Here is a 22,741-nt window from a genome sequence, read left to right on the forward strand (position 1 = left end):
AGAGTACAGTATATGTTCCCTAGTGTACAGAGATGCCTAGTTAGGTCAGAGAATACAAAATAAAAAATGCTCACAGGCTTCTCTGAGAACGTACTATTCAACTCCTGAGGCCAGTTTTCTTTTCCCACAATGTTTGACTATCTAGAATGTGCTATTTCAATGCACAGACTACATCCCCAACAGGAATAGTCTTATTCTTTGAAGCTGAATGCAGGACAGGAGATAAGGGGCATACATGTTGGATAATGATGTTCACTCCCTGCAGCCAACATTCTTTCCAAATAGTGTTTGACTATCTAGAATGATTCATTTCCTCACAATGAGTGAGTCCTCCAAAGGAATAGTCTTATTCACACAAGCTGAATGCAGTACAGAGTTAAGGTGTCAAGGGTGGAGTGGGATACATGTGAACTATGTTTACTTTGTAAAGCCAATATGCTTTGCCCACAATGTTTGACAAACTAGAATGGCTTAATCCAACATGAACAGCAAAGTCCTCAAGAGGAATAGTCTTATTCTTCCTAGCTGAACTGAGCATGGAGCTAAGGGGAACATGCATTATTGTGTCATGATGGGGCCTGCTTTGAATGATTGTCTGTATCAAACTGTGATGTGCACCCATGCGCATTGCACTGGCCACATAAACATTTCTCCATTGGTAATGGTCCCGCCGGACAATGCTCATTGCCAATGGTCCGGCCGGCCATTGCTCGCATCAGGAAAAACTCATTTGTCTTTTCCTGTCATATTCTGCCCATTTAAGAGGTGAAGTTGTCTGAAGACAGAGAAGACTGTTTTACACAAGTCCATTTTTAAAATTGCTTAGAAAAGACGGAATAGCCTAGCTTATGCAACGTAAAACAATGGAAAGCTTTGTTATGATTGAATCATATTGAAGCAAAAATGTGTTTGGATTCATAGTGAAGTATAGAAAAGCCTACTGGTTATACCAATGCACTTCAGCACGACGGGTTTCCTTTTTACTGCTTATGGAGCTTCAGTTTACTTAATTTCACTCAAGCTGGCATCATGGTGCTGTTCATCCATCGGCATTCAAAACTCATACAGTGTCATAACAGGTAGTGGTACACAACATATCAAGCAGAGTGTTAGCACAGCAAGCATGCCAATAAATGAGTAGAGGTAAGCGCCAGCACATGAGGAAGCGTGCTACATACAGGCGAGTGTGATACTAGTGATGGTGACGATCATGATGGCAGTGTGAGAGAGACGGGGGCGACGAGGGCGACTATAGCTACCGTGACGAGGGCGACGAGAGTTAGGGGGGCAGCGAAAGCGACGAGAGCGATAGCGAGAGCGAGAGTGATAGCGAGGGCGACGGCGACGGCGAGGGCGAGGGCGAGGGTGAGGGTGAGAGCAATGGTGAGAAATAGGGTATCTAGACATTTGAGTGAATAAAGCTTGGATGTAGAGAACGAAGACTACGAATACAAGAGATTTACTTACCTTGGAACCGGCTCAACCTAAGACTCAATAGAGTTGATGTAAGAAGCATTCAGGCACCCTCATCGTTGGACGCGGCGTCGACAGGTTCTGTGCCATGCTGAATGAACTGGTGTAACATGATGGGCGACTATTCACTTACCTTCGCCAGATTCCCGAAGTTCAGCTATGTCGCCTACATCGCCTGCAACTCCACCACTCCCTTCATTATCGCTTGGACCCGGGCCCTGCTCCTCGCCTGAGATGACCTCGTCGTCTTCGTCGCTGTCGACACGACGTTTGCTCCTAGCCTTCGATGTTGAGGCACCTGCGCTCCGAGGTTTCTTCGAAGGGCTGGGGGGGTCTTGGTGCTCTTCGCCGAGCTGGATGGTTTGCCAGGTGTCTTCGTCGAGCTGGATGACTTCCCAGGTGTCTTCGACGACGAGGCGATCGATTTACCCGCCCTATTCACTGTGCTCGATGGAGGCTTGCCAGTGGACGCGACCTTCGATGCGACCTTCGACGCCACCTTCGACGCCACCTTCGACGTGCCAGGCTCGTTGCTGTCGCTCTGCGGCTTTGACGGTTGCAATTCGAGCAGAGGTATGAAACCGCTCTCCGACTCATCATCACTCTCTACAGACTCCTCGAACACGTTCGGGCCCGCATTGAGACGAGTGCTGTAGGTAGTGTCAGTAATTGTGCATGTCACAGACGTAACCTTACCTGATGTGCTTCCAAATCAACCCCTTCGTCACCTCGAGATACTCGCTGGCTCTCTCTTCGAGAGTCTCTAGGATAGCCATCATGCTATCCCACCTGGAGTTCGTTAGCATTCACTGTCGGGCTCTGAAGTCTTGATGTACTACTTACTTTGGAGCGAAGTGCTTGTTCGAAAACACTGTAGGCTGGCTGCGCGATGCCACATCCATCAGTGCTGACTCTATCTGTGATGGTATGCATAACTGCGTGAATAATGTACCAGAATATGGAAACACAAACATACCGCATTACACGAGACGGCTATGAGATTAAGTGGGACTTTCCTGAAGTCATCCAGCGCCGCATTGATGCTCGCATCAGGGCGACCGGCCAGGCCGTAGTACTGGTAGATAAGCTCCGGGATGCTTTCATCCCGGAAGGGCTCCTTCGGCTCGACCTTCGTACGCTAAAATTGCCGTGAGTTCGTTCTGGGATTCAACACACAACGTGCGATCTGAGCACTTACCTCCCGATCCAGCTTCTTCTTCCGATCGAAATGGATTTCGATGCCCCCGAAGACGAAGTTGGGGATGCCGCGTTTTTTTGTGCCATCGCTCACGACTGTAGGGTGCGTCTCGAGAAGCCAGAAGGCAGCCTCTGTGCGTTGAGCGACAGACAGACCGCCGAACTTGAAGACTTGCTCAACTACCTGTTTGGCCTTTTTCTTCAGCTCGTTCCGCGTCTGTGATGCGCACGTCCAGACCTGATGGTGATCAGAGTCTGTGACTTCTGGTCCACCAGGAATCGTTGACTCACCACAGTGTACACCTTCTTTCTCATTGCCTCCATTGCCTCTCGTTCCTCTCGTTCCTTCTTCGAAAGCCTGACTTTCTTCCGGTCGTCCTGCAGCAACTGCAGTGCTTCCTCCATTGCAGCGTTAGGTTGGTCATTCTTACCGCGTCCTGTAAGTGTATCGTCGAGGCTATCCTTGACCAATTTGAAGCTGGTGGGGAGTCGCTGCGACGTGACGGATGCTTCCTGCGTCCATGCAGAGTTGAGGGCAATGCGCAGATGCAGGCAATTCTGCGCTGCCGAGACGAGAGATTTGACGCTATTCGGCAAGTCGGCGACCTTGACGCGACGGCTAGTTTCGCCTTCACCGGCCGTCAGCTTGTCACGATCACTCTTCTGATTGGCCTTGGTTTCAGACAGCAGCTGTATATTGTAAGTGCTATGCTGATCACCGCCAATAGTGCAGGCGGTGTACTCACTATAACGTCGCCCTCGTCCTCCTCGTCCTGCTCCTCGATCATATCATCGTCCTCCCCCTTTTCAGACCCGCTCTCCACCTCGGCTTCATCCTCACCATCGCCGTCTCCGCCTTCGTCTTCGCGTTCTTCCTCGTCTTCGTCCTCATTCTCTATCTCGACACCGTCAACCTTACCATCGCCCTCCTCGCTTTCGTCGGTAGATTCGACTGCTTCGTCCTTGCGTGTCGCTTTAGCCTTACCCTTGTCCTGTTGGATGTCAGTTGTCTTGAAATAAATGAGCTCGGTGCATAACACGACGCACTACCTACCTTCCCACTCGCCTTGTCCCCAGTTTGACGGCGACCACCGCCTCCGACGAGTCGTAGGTTAGACAAAATGATCGTGCGTATGTGAGTGAACGTACCCAATGACCGCACAATATCTTCCTCGCCGGCATCCAAAGCAGTTCTGTCTTTTGCAAATTTCCCGTACGCCGGCTTAGGTTTGGCTTAGTACCAATACGCCAAGCGAATCAGTAGTGTATAGCAGAGAGTGATCTGACCACGTACGTCGAATGGATTTACTCTGCTTAGTCGCCACATCCTCCATCTCCACATCCTCCGGAGTGTCTTCGACCGGCTTATCCTGTTCGTCGACGTCTGCCTCGGCCTCCGTACCAGCACGCCTCTTTTTTTTTGCTTTTCGTGGCTCTTCATCGGCCGGTAATTCCTCTTCGTTCATCATCTTCAATGCCCTCTTGCGTACGTCTGACACGTATCATCAACCAACGATAACATTCGGGTTCATGGGTTCACGGATTTTACTGACTGGTGGTATGTTCTTCCTTCTCTGCCTCCTTACTCTTCTGTACCTTCTTCTTGGCGACCGCTTCATTTGCCTTGCCTTTTGTAGGCTTAGTCGATTTCTTCGAGCCGCCTGCGGCTGCGGAGGTCTTCGTCGACCTGGTAGACCGTGCCGTGCCGGAGGCTTGTTCGGTAGCGGCTGACCTCGTGGCGCGCTTGGCCATATCTGAGTACTAAGAAACGAACAGCGGAGGTGTAGACTGTAGTGAGAAAAAGAAAGAGACGCACCTGCGATAGCTGCCGAGACGCTACGAACTTCAACAATCGATGCCGGCGAGTGTCGGCGATGAACACGGGACACGGGTGACGGCCGAGCGCTATTAAGCATGGGAAAGCACGCAGCCAGTAGTCGATTCAAGCTACATAGTACATCAAATGAAACTGCTGTTATTCGACCAACCGTTGCGCCCTCCAAGCCATTTGGTCATTTCCCTGTCAGTATGCAGCAAAATATTAATAGATGCTCTACGCCCCTTGTAGTGTAAGTTGAAGTGCGTCAAGCTGCAAGAAGGAAAGATAGCGAAATCACCATGTCGTAGAGGTACTACTAAGCCTGCTTCATACAGGACAAGCTCGCCACCATCGAAATCCTCGGTGAGCTGCAGTCGCAACATTGAGATGAGGGCACGTCAATTAATAGAGATACTGCACCTACAGTAGTACAATGACAATTGTACCAGGAGAAATGCATGGCGTGGACTACATGCTCACCGCCGTTCTGAGCTGTATTGATTGGTTTCAGGGCCTCAGGTTCTAAGCACGCAGCAAGACGATTTGTCAGATCGTCTCGCAAGCCCTGCGGCATCGACGTGCATATGGTAGCCACTACGGTTGACTGTACAGACTGTCCCTGTTGATATTGACGTTAGCGTTGTAACAGCCCAGTAATTCAGTTTCTGACTCAAATAGGTTCCGGTTGAGGCGAACGTATCCAGTGCGTGCCGGGCGTATGCCATCCACGTACATGGCGTGAAACTGTCGAAGTGTAAATGTGACATGTAATGTTACTGTTACGAGGTTACGAGCTGTACTACATGGGCTGGAACTTACCAATGATCTCAATTCCTCCAAGCTCGAACTTGAATGCTCTGTGGCACTGCTAGCCAGGTCCCTTTGATGCTCCGTCCATCGCGAATTCTTCGCTTTGTGCCTAGGAGATTCGAAGTGTTGATTGCGGGCTTGCTCTGGGTCGTACGTCGAAGTGAGTGTCGTAGCACTAGTGGGCGAAATGATACTATGCTGCTTCGTGCGGCTTTGAAGCCATCTGAGATCCCTAGCCGCGCGAGGCTGAACGTGACAGGCTATCCACTGGATGCCTCGCCTGGGACAAGGCGGCAGTGGGAAGTGAGCCGATTCCTGTTGATGTTGATTATTCCTCGAGGCAGGGTCATACGGCCCCGCAGCAAGTTTACGACACGGCCTAGGAGGCCGCGCCGCTAACCCGGCAGTGTAGTACTCAGACTTTGAGAATTCGCCCTACAACGAATAAACAAAAAGTTTACCTTGTACAGTCCTGCTTAGTTCCGGTACCGTACATGCACATGCATGTTTCTCGACTGTAGGTTGTTCACTGCTGCTGCCCATGGTAGGTGCATGATTGACGATGCATGATTCTGCAAGTTGAAGTCCAGACATTTCGGCTTTCAGAGCATGTAGAGGAAAAGACGTGCTTACCTGCGCCCGATGTATAACGGGCTTCAGCATCATGTGCGGTGTTCGTGGCCTCTTCACTCGCGTTGCTGCTCCTATACACTGCACTGTACTCTGTGTGCACTGACAGTGAGCCCATTCAGTGGAAAACCTCGCTGTTAACGGTACAGCCGGAGTGCGTTTCGACCGTTGCAAACGGTAGGGCCGCCTCCGGCCGGAGTAGTCCGGGTCTACCGTTAGCAACAATGCACCGCTTGCAACAGGCCGGCCGGGCTTTTGGCCGGGGTAATGTACCTGTTGTAAACAGTCCGGCTGGATAGGCAACGGTCCGGCCGGACCCATACAACATCACTGCAAACAGGCCGGGTGGAGGGCAGGGTTAGCACATGCAACAGAGCGGCCGGCCGGTCCACGTTGCAAACAGAGCGGCCGGACTCAGGCCCCACCACTTCAAATGTTCCGGCCAGGATAAAATCCTTTCATTGCAAGCGGACCGGCCGGAGTGAAGTCTATCTGGTCCAGAATGGGTTGGCCAGCCTAAACAAACTGACTCCACGAACAGGCCGGCCGGGCAGGAGTTGTCCTGCTTCAAACGGTCCGGCCGGTCACAGCCCCCTGGGGGCTATTGAAATACTATATGTATTATGCACCTATGGGGTATACCATCATTAGTAGATCACAGCATAATTTTCCCATGACTTAGGGATGCCTAGTGAAGCTGCAAAACACAAAACAGCCCCACTGGCTGGCCAAATTAACTGGCCAGAGATTTCACTCACCCAGGTTTTTGCTTTACTGGCCATAAAATTAGCCAGGTTGTCCCTACAGGGCCAAATCAATAGGCCGGACATTTCAAAACATTGGCCGGGCATTTTAGTTCATTGGCCGAAGCTTTTTCTCACTGGCCGAAGCTTTTTCTCACTGGCCGAAGCTTTCACTTCATTGGCCGAAGCTTTTCTTCACCGGCCGAAGCTTTGGATTGACCGGCCGAAGCTTCTACTTCACCGGCCGGCAAAAACGGCCGGTGCTCGGCAAAAACGGCCGGTGCTCGGCAAAAAATGGCCGGCCGGGCTGTTGAATTACTATATGTGGAAATGTGGTATTGTCTGGAAGCCCTTCATTCATAGAGTCTAGTATTGATTTCCTAGTGTCCAAAGGTACATAGTTAGGCCAGGATATGTGAGACAAGATTTACTCACAGGCTTCTTTGCAAAACATGTTATTCAACTGCTGAAGCCAATATTCTTTGCCCACACTGTTTGACTATCTAGAATATGTTATTTCAATGCATAGAGTAGATTCCCAAAAGGAATAGTCTTATTCTTCGAAGCTGAATGCAGAACATGAGATAAGGGGTAAGGTATAGTATACATGTCAAACCATGTTGACTTCCTGCAGCCAATCTACATTCCAAACACAGTTTCACAATCTAGAATGGTTCATTTACACACAAGGAGTGAGTCGTCCAAAGGAATAGTCTTATTCACATGAGCTGAATGTGGTACAGAGTTAAGGGGACTCGGATCATGCACAGGCCGGACCATCTCCTATGAGGATTGGCCGGCCGGACCATTACCAACAGTGGGTAGATGTTTCTGTGCCATTCTTGATTGCCAAACCTTGTGGGCAAAGCATATTGGCTTCAGGATGTGAACACAGTATAACATGTATACCCATATACCCACCCTCACCTTAACTCTGTGCTGCCTTCAGCTTGTGTGAATAAGACTATTCCTTTGGAGGACTGATTCCTTGTGGGTCAATGAACTATTCTAGATGGTAAAACACTGTTTGGAAAGAACATTAGCTGCAGGAAGTCAACATGTATACCATACCTGTATACCCCTTATTTGTTGTCCTGCATTCAGCTTCAAAGAATAAGACTATTCCTTTTGGGGATCTACTCTATGCATTGTGATAACACATTATAGATTGTCAAACAGTGTGGGCAAAGAATATTGGCTTCAGGAATTGAATAACATGTTGTGCAAAGAAGCCTGTGAGTAGTAAATCTTGTCTTGCATATCCTGGCCTAACTATGTGTTCTTGAAAACTAGGAAATTGATACTAGACTCTGCGAATGAAGGGCTCCCAGACAATACCACATTTCCACATATAGTAATTCAACAGCCCGGCTGGTTTTGCCCACCGGCCGGCCATTTTTTGCCGAGCACCGGCTGTTTTTGCCGGCCGGTGAAGTAGAAGCTTCGGCCGGTCAATCCAAAGCTTCGGCCGGTTAAGAAAAGCTTCGGCCGGTTAAGAAAAGCTTCGGCCAATGAAGGAAAAGCTTCGGTCAATGAAGTAAAAGCTTCGGCCAATGAAGTAAAAGCTTCGGCCAGTGAATTGAAAGCTTCGGCCAATGAACTAAAATGCCCGGCCAATGGTTTGAAATGTCCGGCCTATTGATTTGGCTGGTGGCAGCTTCACTAAGCCCCTTTAAAATGTGGGAACACTATGTTGGGCTCCATTAGTGATGGTCTTACATATACAATGATTCAAATCACACTCTGTATCATAATACAATAGGCCGAAGGTTTTTGAATGCCCTCGGCCAGTGTTTTCATGGCTGGCCAGTGAGCTAACAGCTCAGGCAATGTGATAGGGCATGCACTGTGGACATATAATACATGCTACTAGTAGGCTGTTCTAAGGGAGTATGGTCTATTGTTGACTGGCCCAGCCAATATTGGGACACAATACTGTTGCCCGGCCGGACCATTACCAATGGATGGTGCCACTGCCCGGCCGGACCGTTACCAGTGTGGAGTGCTAGATTATATGGCCTGGCTAGCCTGCTATCAATGTGGAAAAATGGTCCGGCCGCTCCGTTGCCAGCAAGAGATGATGCAACCCGGCCGGTCTGTTATTAGCCAGGGAGCATGTGCTCCGGCCGGCCCATTGCAACTGGTGAACTATGCACTCCGGCCGGCCCATTACAAATGAAGGATCCCATTTCCCGGCCGGTTCGTTACCATAGGAGAAAGAGTATCCTGGTTGATCTGTTACAATTAAAACCCCTTATTGCCCGGCCGGTCCATTGCCAGCAAGACACTAAATGGCCCCCCTGTTCAGACAGAAAATAGGTGCCCTAGGGATACACCGGCCGGACCGTTTGAACTGGTTTGAGATATGCTCGGCCGGCTTGTTTGAAACCAGTCCGGCCGGCCTGTTTGCAACAAGGAAATCACAGCTCCGGCCGGAGGCGGCTCTACCGTTTGCAACGGTCGAAATGCACTCCGGCTGTACCGTTAGTATCGAGTAGGTACCACTGAATAATGTGTGACAGTCGCCTCAGCAGCATTCTCAGCCAGTGTTAGGACTCAAAGTCTGAATAGAGGAGAGAAGCCCGGTGGGTCCGGCACTACCCTTGGGCTCGGGTGGGACTTAGATGAGTTTCTGATTCGCCGGCGTGATGGTCGGGACGAACATGATACACCATTTCCTACTATTGTCTACCACGGAACGCGCCGCGTCAACCGCCTATTTTTTGACGACACTCGAAGCGTAGCGTATCTGGATCTCGTTACTTATGGGCATGTAGATGTGAGACCAAGATCGCAAAGACGCAGAGTCAGATGTCTGGACAGGCCTGGGACGACATGAGCATAAGACGAGCTCAAATGATCGTGAACGCCGCTGAGTGCCACGTCTCTCCTTTCGTCGCCTTGTCCGACCGTGACTGCGCTCGATTCGCCATGCTCTCGTGGCGGCCGACATCATCCTGCAGAATGGCCGAGTCACATTTCAACAAGACCTTGAAAGTGCCCGTCTTCGCGTCCGCCCTCGTCCTTATGCTGCAATAGCTGTGGAGACATGTCAGTCCCTGTGCCTCCCAATGACGAAAGAGGACAGATGCAACTTACGTCCTGCAGCGCCTGTGTCCCGTTCCCGTCCACCTTCGCGGCGTCCATGCAGTCGCGCACCGTCACGAGCTGGCCATCGACGTACTCCAGGCTTGTGCGCACTGTGATCGTGATCGTGTTCTGCACCTGCAGGAGGTCGTGCTTGCTGTCTTCAATATTGAAAATTTGAGTGTGTTGACCTGATTTGCACGACTTTGAGCTGTTGCAATTCGGTAAGTCAGTTTGGTACTGTGATGACTACGAGAGATGGTGCGACGTACGTAGAGGGCAGATGAGCGATCCTTGCTTGAGCTCGCAACTCGCGCGGTGACAGTGAGAGCATGCCCGCCAAGAATCACGTCTGCGATGCCCGAGTCACTGAGCTTTGGGAGCCCACTCTTGTTGCGGAAGTAGAATGAAACGTCGCGCATGTCCGCCTGGATCTGGCGGAATGTGAGCATGAACTCGCGAGGGCTCTCCTCTTGAATGTCATTGTACGGCGAGAACCTCATGAAGTTGTGCGCCTCGACGGTGACGAGGTTCGGGAAGAGACCCCCGCTGAGCGCGAAGTTCTCGATAACGAGGTCAAGCGCGTTCTCGGTATACTCGACGCACAGAGTCGGGATATTACCCAACCTAGTATAACACGTCATCACATACGATTCCACCGACAGGCTTGCATTCGCCGTCCGGCGAGCGATCGCTACATGACGGTCAACATGCGCGGAGAAGATGTCTCGCGAGGTCGACAGGAAAGTTGTGCCAACGTAAGTATCCCTGTCGGCGAGGGTGATGTGCTTGCCATTCACCATGAGTGATGGGGGTGACGACGGGAGTGGGCCGAAGATCATCAGCTGCGTCTTGGAGGCATTGATCGTCGCAAAGTTCAGCGAGCACCACCGCGCCAGTTCATCCATTTTTCGTTGCAGAGCCGCCAACGAGGTAGAGAAGAGCGCGATGTCGTCTGCCTGCTCGAGGTATACACATACCCCTCCTAGCCGGATGTCATCTTCGTGATCAGAGATGCGGAGGTCTGCCAGGAAGAGGATCCAGAGGATCGGTGATGCAGGATCACCTATGAGGATACCCGCCGCTGCTCGGAAGAAGTCAGACATGCGGCCGTCTGCGCGGACGACATACCGCAGTCGGGCGTAGAGCATCCACAGCCAGTCAAACAGTGGTCCCGAGAAACCTGCCGCGTGGAGCTTAGCCCATAGCGTAGGCTGATCCACAGATGGGAATGCATTCGAGTTGCAATGCGTCGCTATCACCCTCTCTCTCCGTCTCCCGCCGTCCTGTCGAGGATACCGGTAACACCGCGAGCCGCTGATCGAGAACCATACATAGGGATGCATGGTCTGATCATTCAGGCCAGTGCTCCAGAATGCGCAGGCGAACGTTTCCGCTACTGATGAGTTGCAGGGAGGCCACTGCGTAGTCGATCACCGTGCACCCGAGTGCCCGGAACGACGCGAACATCGACAAGCTATCTGCATCCTGTAGGTGAGTCCCATTCAAGATGTCAAGGCCGTAGTCCCGACATAGCTGATGCAGTGCACGGCCATGCTGCGAGATAGGTGCGTCATCTGGGGAAGACCGGCAGGTCTCTTGGAAGGCGGACACTGTCCCTGTGCGAGCGTTTAGGTCGCCTGCGAGTACCACTGGGACTTCCGGATCCCTGGTGGTAACAGCGAGTGCCCGCTCCAGGAGCTCAGATGGGCCAAGGGCAGACAGCGTGTACCAGTGAGAGTGGGGTGGAGGGATGTAAGCATTCAGCAGCCACAGCCCTGGTAGTCGCAGGACCATAACCTCGGACCCCCCCAGTTCCGGATGGTGTACACACGAAGGACCTGCTCGCACCAGTGCGGCAAGGACCCCGCCCGGCGCATTGAACGACGGTGTATCGACTCGCCCAGCTACACAGCAGTCGTAGCCTTACGACGTCGAATTGGGCGAGGGCATTCCGGAACCGGTCACACCTCAAATTAAAAGGCAGATTGCCATGTACGTTCCAGCACGCCACGCGTATATGAGCATCGCTCGCGGGCGGGCTAGGGTCGCATATTTAGCATTTTGATTTGAGACGTATAGTAGTAGTAACTGACTACTGCACAACCTTCGCACGAACGGAAGGGAAGTCTCTGGGTGCGCGATTCCAGGCTTTCTCGAAGGCGACGGCCTCCTCCCTAGAGCGGAACAGGGCACGGACTGATGAAACCTCACTCTCCAGGAAGACACCGAGGATGGACGAGTCCTTGATACGGTTTCCTGCACGGACGATCGACGTGACATTCAGGACTGTTGACGCACGACACTGGCCTTCCAGGCCATCTTGCCGAAGAGGACCTGCGTGATTACCGTGGGTACGAGTCGCAGACGTATTCGAGCTTCGAGCGAGTGAAGGCCCTGCGGTGGTCGCCACCGCGCTATGTTCCGGTCTCGTCGACGTCTGTGCTTGACCGTCACACCTCTTTTTCGTCCATCCGTTCCGCTTCACGCATTTGTACGGCGGCCCGTCCTGCGCGGTGTCATTGTCGTACTCCGGGGAGCGGGCGTGACCTCAGGCACCACGAGGAGCAGGCCCTCCAGGACCTCCGGCGGCGCGGGGAGCGGGACCTCAGGCAACGGGAGCGGGACCTACGGCAGCACTGGGGCCGGCTGTTCCATCGGCCGGTGGACGCGAGATGGTCCATTCGTCGGGATGAACGGGGGCAGGGGTCCTCGGTGGAACATCTCGAGCGCACCGAGAAGGATGTTGCAGGGCAGGTTGGGTGGGTGGCGAGTATACTCTTGGATATCGGGGAGACGGTGGCATCACTGCTGCGTCGATGGAACAAGGAGATGGCGAATGAGTACGTACCCGCACGCCCCCGCCCTGCAGGAGTCGAACTTTTGTGGTGGTCGAGTCCGTCGACGCTACGACCGCGTTGTGAGCATCTCTCAGCTCAGTGACATCGCGAGACAGTGAGCGGTGGGCGTCACGCAGCTCGAGCAAGTCGTGCGTGCGAGGACGCGAAGCTCGTCGAGGTCTTGCGCCGCCATCGACCGCATCACCCGCCTCGTAGTAGGAGGCGGAGGCGTGACAGGCGTCTTCGGGGCTGACACGAGCAGGACGTCCACCGCGGTGTTGTGCTGCGAGAGGTTGCAGCACATGGTGTCAGCGCTACTAGCTAGGGATCAGGCCGCAATACCCACCTAGGATGTTGTGTGCCATCCAATGGCAACGCTGCACCAGCGATCTCATCGTCCTCGTCCAGGGGAGGCGGCACAGGTAGGTCTGGGACTGTCGCTATGAGTGGGTCGAGTCCGCAAGAGAAGTCCTAAGCGCCGAGGCTGCGCCACCCAACGCTTGCCACTTCCAATCACTGCCCTTCCCCTCATGTCCTCCGAGTCCTCCCCGTCCCGCCCTCAACTCTGGCCTGCTCGCCACCGAGCTCTGGTACACACAAGCGAGCTCATCCGAAAGAATCGGGGCGCACGCATCGGCTCGCTGCACGCCTCAAGACCACGCTGTACACGACTGTAACGAGCTCCAGCGATCTGCCAAAGGCGTTGCTGGAGGCTCGCACAGGAGAGTCATGCAGGGAGGAGAAGCGGGCATGGCCAGCAGGGCCAGCGATACAGGTGAGTGCCACGCTTGTCACCTCGATCCCATAGTCGACCCGACAAGCGAACGCTCACCGACGACGACCGGACGGAGGCGAACACAACGGAGACGAACACGACGGAGATAGTCCCGGTGCGCGTGCGCTCAAGTAACGCCAGCACAGGCCCAGTAGGCATGCACTGGCCAAGCCTCAGCCCGCCGCACCCGGATGCGACGGGTTGCATGCTGCCGACTCCAGGTAAGCGAATTAGTAGGCGAGCAGATGGGCGAACTACCGTGCAGGCAAGCGAGCGATGGTGCGGGCGGGCGAACTAGTGGAGAAGCTGGCGATCTAGCGAGTAGTTGGGCGAGCAGTTGGGCGGGCGAGCAAACGGACGGGCGGCAGACGGGTGGCCAGACTAGTGATGCACGGACTTAGAAACTAGCCCATAACCATATATAGTCTTATATTTTGCGGACTTTCTTGGCAGCTTAATGTAACCTAGCTAGTTATCTTAGATTCGGTCGAGCTAGGCTTGACTAATTGATATAGCCGGTCATAAGCTAGTTATAACCTAACTTCACAAAAGTCGGTTATAGTCGGTTCAAGTCGACTAGAGCCGACCAAAGCTGGCAAAAATCTAGTAAAAGGGACCCAACTCCAACCGTGTAGGCCTTGTACGGTGCTACCCAGACCCTATCCGGATTCACCGCCAGTGTTGGCGGTGAACCGCGGGTTCATCTATGCCTACCGTTTTCTTGCCCCCTCCTGCTCGCTCGCTCTCGCGTGTTTCTACCACCCCCCTGGCCCTCACCCGTGCCCTGCCCTTGCCGTGCCCTCCGTCCTCGCCCTCGCCCTAAATCCGCTCGCAATCGCCGCGTGCGTCGTGTTCGCAGTCACCATGTGTCGCGTTCCCGTCTGCTGGCCCTGCCCGTTGTCACCGACCCATCCTCGCCCACCATCCACCTCTGTGGTCATCACCCACCCTTTGCTCATGCGCCCGTGGTTCGCTTGTCGGCCGTGTTTCCGCGGTTCTGCGTGTGCGTTCGCCGGTCGTGTCTGCGTGCTAGGAATTCGCCCAGAGCGCTCGCGGTCGGTGTGTGCTGTCGCCACCAGTGCTGTCATCTGCCAGCCCATCCGCCCGCCTGATCCCTCGCTCGCCTGCCCACTCGCCCATTAGTTTGCGCGTCCACTCATGCCGCCGCGTAGGGATGGACACGGGTACCACCGCGGGTGCGCAGGGCGTATACCGCACCCGCGACCCGGGTACCCGTACCCGCGGGCGGTGTTACCCGTACCCTACCCGGGTTCACTGCCAGTGTTGGCGGTGGACCGCGGGTTGGGGTACCTCGGTGATACCTGCGCGGGTGTCGGCTTGTTGCCTGCACCCGCCGTCCTCCCCGTCCTCCCTGCTCGCTCGCATTCGTGTGTTCGCACGTCCCTGCTTCTCACGCACCATCTGCACGCTCTCCGACGTGCTCGCTGTTGCTCCCGTACCCACGGCGCGCTCGTCAGCTGCGTTTGCACGCCGGGCCCTGGCCCTGTGTGCTCGTGGTTGGCGTGTTGCGCACGACCCGGCCCTGTTCACCGTCGCCATTTGCTGTCCTTCGCTCACGCACGGGCGGTTCGTTCGTTGGTCACGCTTGCGTGCTGGGCATTTGCCCCGTGCGCTCGTGGGCGGCGTGCGTGTTGTCGCCCGCTTCTGGGCCCGCCCGCCTGTTTGCCCGCCTGCGTACGCGTTCGTCGGCCGTGTGTGCATGCTGGGCATTGGCCCGGCGCGCTCACGGTGGGCGTGTTATATGTGGTGGCGTGCCCTGTCCCCACCTATTCGGTTGGTCCGTGCGCGTGCTGTAAGTTCGTCAGCTGCATTTGCACGCAGGGTCTTCGCCCTGTGTGCTCGCTGTCGGCGCGACACACCCTGTCCCCGCCAGTTCATCCGCCCACTCTTGGACTCACCTGCCCGCCTGCTCATCCACCCGCCCGTCTGCTCGTTCTCCTGCACGTCCCCTCGCCTACCCACCCGTCCACTTGCTCGTCCGTCCTCTTACCCGTCCGTCCGTCCGTCCGCTGCTCTCCCGCCTACCCGTGTTCGTCGACTGTGCCTGCGTGCTGGGCATTCGCCCGGCGCGCTCGCGGTCGGCGTATACTGTGGCCTGTCCTCTCGCCTGCTCGCCCGTCCAGTTGTCCGCCCGCCTGCTCGCCGGCCGTGTTTGCGTGTGGGGCACTGGCCCTACACGCTCGCGATCGGCGTGTGTTGTGCGCATCCCGGCCCTGGCCATTGTCGCCGCCTCCCGTCTCCTACTCACGCGCGCGTGCGGCCGTGTGTCGTCCCCTGATTGTGTGCCCGCCGACTCGCCCGCTTGCTCGGGTACCTACCTGCCCGCCCGCTCGTGTACCCGCCCGTCCGCTATCCCGCTTCCCCGCCCGTTTTTCGACTTGCCTGCCTGCCTGCCTGCGGGTGCGTTCGATGGCCGTCTCTGCGTGCTGGGCATTCGCCCAGCGCGCTCGCGGTTGGCGTGTGTGCCGTCGCCCCCTCTCTCGCCCGCATGCCCACTGACCCACTCGTCTGCTCGTCAGCTCACCCACTGACCTACTGCTTGCCCACTCACCCACCTGCCCTGCCGACTGCCCTCCTCTCTGCTCGCCAGCCCGCTCGTTGACTCATCCGCCCGCCGTCTGTCCGACGGTCGTGCCTGCACGCAGGGTATTGGCCCTGAGTGCTCGCGGTCGTCGCACTGTACGTCGCCGCGTCCTGTGTCTACGTTAGTGGGCTCGTTCGCGTGCGTCTGTACTCACCGATGAGCATTCGCCCTCGCCCGCCCTCGCCCGCCACATGTCGCTGCGACCTGTGTTCGCGGTTAGCTCACATGCTCATGCGCGTCTTCACGCACCCTCGTCCCATACCATCCGTCACCCGCGCGCCCGCCGACCGTTCGTCGGCCCCGTCTGCACGCAGGGCATTGGCCCAGGCCGTAGCCGTGCACGTCGCGTTCTATGTCGCGCCCTCGGTGTGCTTGCTATGCCGCCGAGGTCGGAGTAGGAGACGGGGTTGTGCTTGTGCACGCCCGAGCCCGAGCCGCGCGTCGCGCGTGGATGTTGAGGACGTCGCAACTAGGTGGCGACACCAGAGGGAGGAGGTGAGGCAACCTCTCGAGCGACACGTTTGGGCGCTCGCAAGGTTGCTTCTTATGGCAATGTTAAACCGCCAAGGGTCTCCTACACTGCGCAATACCGCAGCAGCGACGAGGAGATAAGTACCTGCGCGGACGCGCCGTTCGTAGACTATACCCGAGGGCCGGGTGTGCTGCCACCAGTGTACCCAAGCATACATTCCAACACACCGATAGCAGTACGTAGTGCCTACATTACAGTACAGTGTCCAATAATGCATAGAGAATAACTAAATAGCTTTCCACTGTTGGCTCTGGGACCTAAGACTTCGTGCTTGTGAGCAATCAAATTAATCGAACGAGCAATAGTTTGTGGGCTTACTTACACTCGTACACCGCGATCTTCCGGCCTTTGCTCCCAATCGTACGTGTTCTCGCCCGCATTGGGGACGCCTGAACGGCACTGTCGAAGCAGGTTGCGGATGTATAGATAGTTCGGGCGTTCATCGAACTTCAGCCTCATGACGTACTCGACGAACACGCAAAATGGAGTAGGGAGCCCCTTGCAAAGCTGCGAAGGCTTGGCTTTGGCTTTGGCTCTTACCAACTGATCATTCCTCTTCGTCTTGGCGGACCCGGGGATGCCTTGCCAAGGCAGCGAGCCGCGAACGAAGAAGAGGAGGATGTACGCCAGCGCGATGAGGTCGTCACGACGCGAGTGCGCGATGCCGTGGTGTATATTGATCGACGAAAAGAGCGGGGTCCCAATAGCCTCGTGTTCATCGTTGTACTTGATGTGCGCACGAGTGACGATGTCGAGGTACGGGACAGCCAAACCCAAGTCGATGAGGTAGAGCAGGCTTGTCTGCCCGCCTACACCGACCAGGAAGTTCGCAGGCTTTAGGTCACGATGCACGTAGCCCCTCACGTGAAGGCTTTCGAGCCGGTCGACCTAGACAAATGGATGCAGATTGTCAGTTGAAATCGAATAAGCAAACAGGCGACCTACTGCCTGCAACGCAATCCGCAGTACTGTCCCGAGAGTGAATCGCTTCCCACAAAAGTGGAACAGCGTCTCCAATGACGGCCCGAGTAGGTCCATTACGAGGTAATGCACCTCATCGGTCGTACCGAACCCGTGCATCGCGGGAAAGCCTTCTGCGTATTTGAGAGCGTCGTAAACCTCTTCCTCGTTCTCCAATTGGTTGACCCGGAAGTCGCATGGCTCCAGCTTCACCGCAACATCAACATGCTCATAGATGTCGAGTGCTTTGTACACTTGACCTGGATGTCGATGGCGATCAGCACGTAGGCCTGATGCACTAGTTAGTACGCACCGAACGACCCTGCTCCTATCAGTTCCCGCAGCAGGTACCGACCCGCAATCTCCATAGGTGCATCGACCTCCGGAATGTCCATGTCGAGCGCCTACCACAGTCGATACATATCATTGGCATCGTAATCGCCGCCAGATCAGCGAGTGGTAGCACCTACAAGCAATACAATACAATAACACTATGTACAACAATGTTGACGCTGCTCGCAGTGTCAGCGCCTCACTCATGGAGCAAGAGTTCATGTGGGCTTACAAAACAACGGTAGCGGACGCCAGGACCACTGACAACATGAGGGTCGGGGACAAGGCAACACATCAGTCGCCGCTCGCAAATGAACGTGATCATGTGACGTGCTGGACTTCTCGTTATCGTTCTCGACCTCGCCAGGGAGCTCGAAGTCGTCGTCCTCAGCATCGTTGGGGCCGAAGATCGCGTCCTCATGGGGAACGAGTGGCGCATTCTTCGGTGTAAAGCCACGCAGCGAGATAGGATTGATGAGAGGGTCGAAATAGAACGCGGGCAGGTCAGGGTCATCGGTGCGAATGTAGACGTTCTTCGGTGTGTGATACAGAGATATGTGGACGGAACGAGGGAGGGAGTTATACAGATGGGGGAAAGCGACCTTGTACTCAGTCCGGATTTGCTGTCGAATGATGACTTTGTTGATGTCGTTGAACTCGTTCCAGTCCTCATCGAAGCTGTCCATGTCTCTATACAGAGGCTCGAATTTCGGGCCGCCGGGAATCGCCATGCTGAGCGCTTTCGCAGTGAAAAACGACTTCTTGTCGAACAGGTAGCTCGAGTTGCCGTCTGTGTGATCCGACAAGAGTGTCCGACCGAGACGGTACAAGTTCGCCATGGCAGGCGCGCCGCGAGGACAAACAGCTGGTGACTCAAGTTCCATGGCCAAAGCCGGTAGCAAAGCCGGACTGGCGAAATTCGTTCGGGAGGACGTGAGCAGCGCCGTCTCGTCTTCGAACGGGCAACCATGCTCACCTGACAGTAGCATCCCGGGCACCCAACCCGAGCCAACCACCATCCGCCCACGCACCCGCCCTCTCGCCCACGCCGCTCGCCGGACGGCGATTCGTCGTGCCTTCATCGGTCGAGGACGCCAGCCGGGTCGACCAGCAAACCACGAGAGGTGGTGAGTCCGGGAAGACGGGAGAAACGCACCGGATGCCGGCGTGGATCGAGGGCGGCGACCGTCGAGTCTGGAGCAGACCGGATGGGACGCTTCGGACAGCTCCATCGGGAAGATAGAGAGCGGGAGACGAGTGATGAGCTCGGCAGGACGGGGAGTGACCGGGGTGTGGTCGAGGTCAGTACCGGGCGGGAGGAGATCCACGGGTGGAGGGATGCCGTTCGAGGCACATTTCGAGGGTGCCCGGATGCAAGTCGTCCTTGCCCATGTGGACCACGAGAGGACGCGATACACCGAGCTGCGAATGCAGGTGAGCAATACTGCTATGAACTGACTGAACAGGAAACGGGAGATATACTCACCTCCGAGCCTGTTACTTTCTCCCTCCCAAAATGTTGCGGCTGCAATTGCTAGCCGCTCTCGCACCGCGGCGGGTCGCTGAGCACGTCCGCGATTGAGCGTGCGCCGGGCGCGGTTGAGCGTGCGTAGGGCGCGGTTGAGCGTACGTAGGGCGCGGTTGAGCGTGCGCCGGGCACGGTCTGCGTCGTTCGCGGATAGCGGCGACAAAGGGATGCGAGGATGCACACGAGGCAACGGGATCACGTTGCAGACGAGGACGTTTGAGGTAGCAGCGGAGGCGATGATCTCAAAGCAGGTGGTGGTTATGGTGGATGCAGAGATCGCGTCCCAGGTCGAGTTATGCACCGGAATCTGCGCGCCGCCCAGCGACCCTCCTGGGCTCGTCCTTCCTAAATTTGTTCGTATCTTGGAGCTGCTTTTGAGTTACGCATCATGTTGAAGAGACAAGGCAATACAGCGGGGATGATGCTGAGGGTGGTGGTGGATGTGAGAGTAGGAAGAGGGCGGCAAAGTCACCGCCGCCACTGCGAGGAAATGGACTAGTAGTGCCAGCCGATGAGAGTCACTGTTAGTCGTCGGGCAGATAGCAATGCATACGAGCACATTTCATTCCGCATTACTAGTACATCAGGTCATTGTGATATTCATGATACGAGACAGTGCGGTACGAGGCGGCGTGATACAAGTACATCGAGGAGACTCGGACGAGGCCAGACAACTACGAGGCGACACAGCAGCAGCACGATGGTAACACGAAGACATTAGATGAAGTCGAGGAGGTCTTCGAAAGTGAGCTCCTCGTCCTCATTATAGGCCATTTCAGCGCGAGCCTGCCTCACCAGCATTTCCTGTATAAACTCGAAACCCTGGAGGTGATCAGTAAATGACAAGCGGCTTTGCCGGATGAGGTACTTCAGCACTTGCAATGCTTCCATAAGATCTGGGCTAAGGCGGCTGCGCCGGGCTGTGTCCGTCTGCCCTGCAGAAGAGAATACTCGCTCGCAGGGAACCGATGTTGCCTGCGTCGGAAGATAGTCCAACGCGATAGCAAAGATCGTAGGCCACTGTGTCTGTGCCGCAGGCAGCTGAGAGGGCACAATGAGTACAAAGTATCATAGCCAGGCAATCATTCACTTACACTCCAGTACGCGAGGACGTCGGATAGCTCATTCCCCGTCCCTCTTTCAAGCCAGGAGTGGTATTCGGTCTCGACAGTCGCGTCAAGGGTGCTTTGAGCAGGGGCCGCTGGCTCGTCGTCGCCCAGGTTACCAACGAAAATTTGATCAGCTGCCTCGTACATGCTGCGCAACGCCTGAGGCCTTTGCGGCTGCGAAGGTCCTGCTCGACGTGCAGGCGGCGCCGCAGCCGCCGCAGGCGGTCGCCGAGCCGCGTAAACCCGCATCTGCACCGCAAATGTCGCATTAGTAGCCACACTACATAGAATAGTGGTCTACTTACTTTACTCTTGACGATGTCGATGGCACGCTGGTAGTAGGGCTGCTCCCAGTGGTCGCGCATGTGATCCATCTTGTATTTCGGATGTACGACTAGAAAGTGGATTAGCAGGTTAGTCAATAAGGCCGGAATGTACCTACACATGCATAGGATGTAGCTGTCGGTCAGGTCCATGTATTTGTAGTACTTGATCGCGACATCCAAAACGGCTTGGATGACACCTTGAAGATGCGGCCTACGCTCCGCGAGCCTCTCCATGTTCGTCAAATAGAGTTCGTACCGCGGTATGACATCGGCGAGCAGCGGCTGCCGCTCTCCAGCCAGCACCATCTGGATATTATGACCAGCCTGCATAGGGTTGTCAATCGCGCTCATGTGGGTTGGAGGAATGACCTACCATGAGCACAAGGCCCGTCTCCGTCAGCACGTCATTCTCGGTGGTCGTCAGAGGTGGGTACGACCTCGCGAACTCCGGGTTTTGCTCCAAGAACACCTTGTATACCTATGTCATATAAGATCAGTATCTGTCGTCAGTGCGCAGAGATAACTCACCTCTTGCATCGTCAAAAACCGCATGATCATAACGTACGTGCTATCCCAGCGGATCCGCATGTCGGCCACCAAGATCATGTCCTCTTTGAAGATGTCGATCTTCGGGATGCCCTCCACAAGCGCCGCGTTCTTGACCATAGCAGCAGCATTATGAATCGCAATCGAGGTCGCCCAAGAGTCGCGGCGCTTAGGAGACGCACGAACGGCAACGCATATCTCCCTTGTCTTGGAAACAACCGAGATCTTCACGGCGTCGCCGCCGCGAGTGGCTGAGGATTCGGAGCCATCGTCGCTAGGGGGCTGGATGCCCATGTAAGTTATCATTGTCTGCGAGGTTCGGTTGACTCCATGGCCCAAGCAATGTATCTGGTCGTTACTCGGGTCGAAGTCGCGACGAGCGTTCGGGTCCTCGTCGAACTTCTTCTTCAGCTCTTCCATCATCTTTGCATTGCTTGTCGCGGAGTCCATCGTGAATCGTCCGACCTAATATGATCAGTTACTAGATTACTTCGAATAAGGCAGATGTGGTTACCTTAGATACAACACCGGCGCGCTCCAGAACGAAGTGGACGGCATTCGCGAGGTTTACGCCTACGTGATAAAATTAGAAAGTAACTAGGTGTTCACGTTCGGACTTACCAGTATGGCTCCCTTCGAGCCTCCTAAAACCGACAACTGCTGACTTCATCACAAGATCCGTAGGCAGCACTCCTTTTGCAATCCAATGGCCCGTCACACCGACATAAGCGCGTCGAGCTGGTAGGGCGCACTGTCAGTGATGTACTCGCTTGATTGCTGTGCGTGCTCACCTTGAGTATCCCAACCATCGGATGTCAGAGATACCTGACCGCGCGAGTGCTATCAGGAGGGTGAGCAGTGCCTTGTTCATTCATCGTGTGATACCTACCGTGAGCTGAATCTTGAGTTGATCAAATGTGCGCGTGAATTGCGCCATAATCAACGAGCGCATATGGTTGCGCTTCGGAATGTCCTCGTCGGCAAGATCGGGATTGAGCAGACGTAAGAGGTATCGGAATTCAGGTTTCTCGACCACCGAGATCGCCTGATGTTGACGTCAATAACTGCTTCACATAACGAGAGAAATCGTACTTACCTGGTCGTCCACGACCACCCAGTTCACGAGTCGCCTGTGGAACTCCTCGCGAGAATACTCCACCACCGGATAATTCTGGTCGATATCCGCAACTTCTTGCGCTGCCTTCACTTGGTCCTTGTAGCTGGGCAGCATGTTCACCCAGCGCCCGATCGCAGCCAAGCCGGCGTACTCGTCGCGGTGGTAGGCATCGAGATGGGATCGGAGCGGACTGTTACTCGTCTTCTCAGCATAGATGTAGTTGTGGCACGTCCATATCGACTGGATGTCGACGCCCTTCTCCGCCGCCTCGATGACTGCCTTCTGATGCGCTTTTCTGTCGCTGAAGTTAG

At 55.1% G+C, this 22,741-nt stretch overlaps 4 protein-coding genes across 4 annotated transcripts; all 4 read right to left on the bottom strand.

Moving 5' to 3' along the window:
• Nucleotides 1-1,516: 1,516 nt before the first annotated feature.
• On the bottom strand, nucleotides 1,517-4,422 carry B0H18DRAFT_960382 (uncharacterized protein; the record flags this gene model as incomplete). The annotated part of the gene is made up of 13 exons (XM_048042955.1): nucleotides 1,517-1,554; nucleotides 1,607-1,876; nucleotides 1,903-2,123; nucleotides 2,170-2,262; nucleotides 2,317-2,408; nucleotides 2,450-2,611; nucleotides 2,672-2,887; nucleotides 2,962-3,381; nucleotides 3,417-3,662; nucleotides 3,725-3,765; nucleotides 3,820-3,903; nucleotides 3,965-4,162; nucleotides 4,224-4,422. 13 exons carry the CDS (start codon nucleotides 4,420-4,422, stop codon nucleotides 1,517-1,519), a joined length of 2,280 nt encoding a protein of 759 aa, XP_047885969.1.
• A 5,102-nt stretch (nucleotides 4,423-9,524) lies between these two features.
• B0H18DRAFT_888322 (uncharacterized protein) lies at nucleotides 9,525-10,403 on the bottom strand (the record flags this gene model as incomplete). Its single annotated transcript, XM_048041225.1, has 3 exons — nucleotides 9,525-9,737; nucleotides 9,772-9,950; nucleotides 10,013-10,403. The coding sequence occupies 3 exons, from the start codon at nucleotides 10,401-10,403 to the stop codon at nucleotides 9,525-9,527; spliced, it is 783 nt and encodes a 260-aa protein (XP_047885970.1).
• Nucleotides 10,404-16,829: 6,426 nt separating this feature from the next.
• On the bottom strand, nucleotides 16,830-17,839 carry B0H18DRAFT_888320 (casein kinase I isoform alpha-like protein; the record flags this gene model as incomplete). Its single annotated transcript, XM_048041224.1, has 3 exons — nucleotides 16,830-17,399; nucleotides 17,457-17,731; nucleotides 17,785-17,839. The coding sequence occupies 3 exons, from the start codon at nucleotides 17,837-17,839 to the stop codon at nucleotides 16,830-16,832; spliced, it is 900 nt and encodes a 299-aa protein (XP_047885971.1).
• Nucleotides 17,840-18,157: 318 nt separating this feature from the next.
• On the bottom strand, nucleotides 18,158-18,649 carry B0H18DRAFT_817850 (uncharacterized protein; the record flags this gene model as incomplete). Its single annotated transcript, XM_048039264.1, has 1 exon — nucleotides 18,158-18,649. A coding segment is annotated over one exon (492 nt), but the record flags the coding sequence as incomplete, so codon positions are not given.
• Between the last annotated feature and the right edge of the window lie 4,092 nt (nucleotides 18,650-22,741).

The sequence above is a fragment of the Fomitopsis serialis genome (assembly GCF_022376445.1).
Source record: "Fomitopsis serialis strain Sig1Antser10 chromosome Unknown B0H18scaffold_191, whole genome shotgun sequence".
NCBI lineage: Eukaryota > Fungi > Basidiomycota > Agaricomycetes > Polyporales > Fomitopsidaceae > Fomitopsis > Fomitopsis serialis.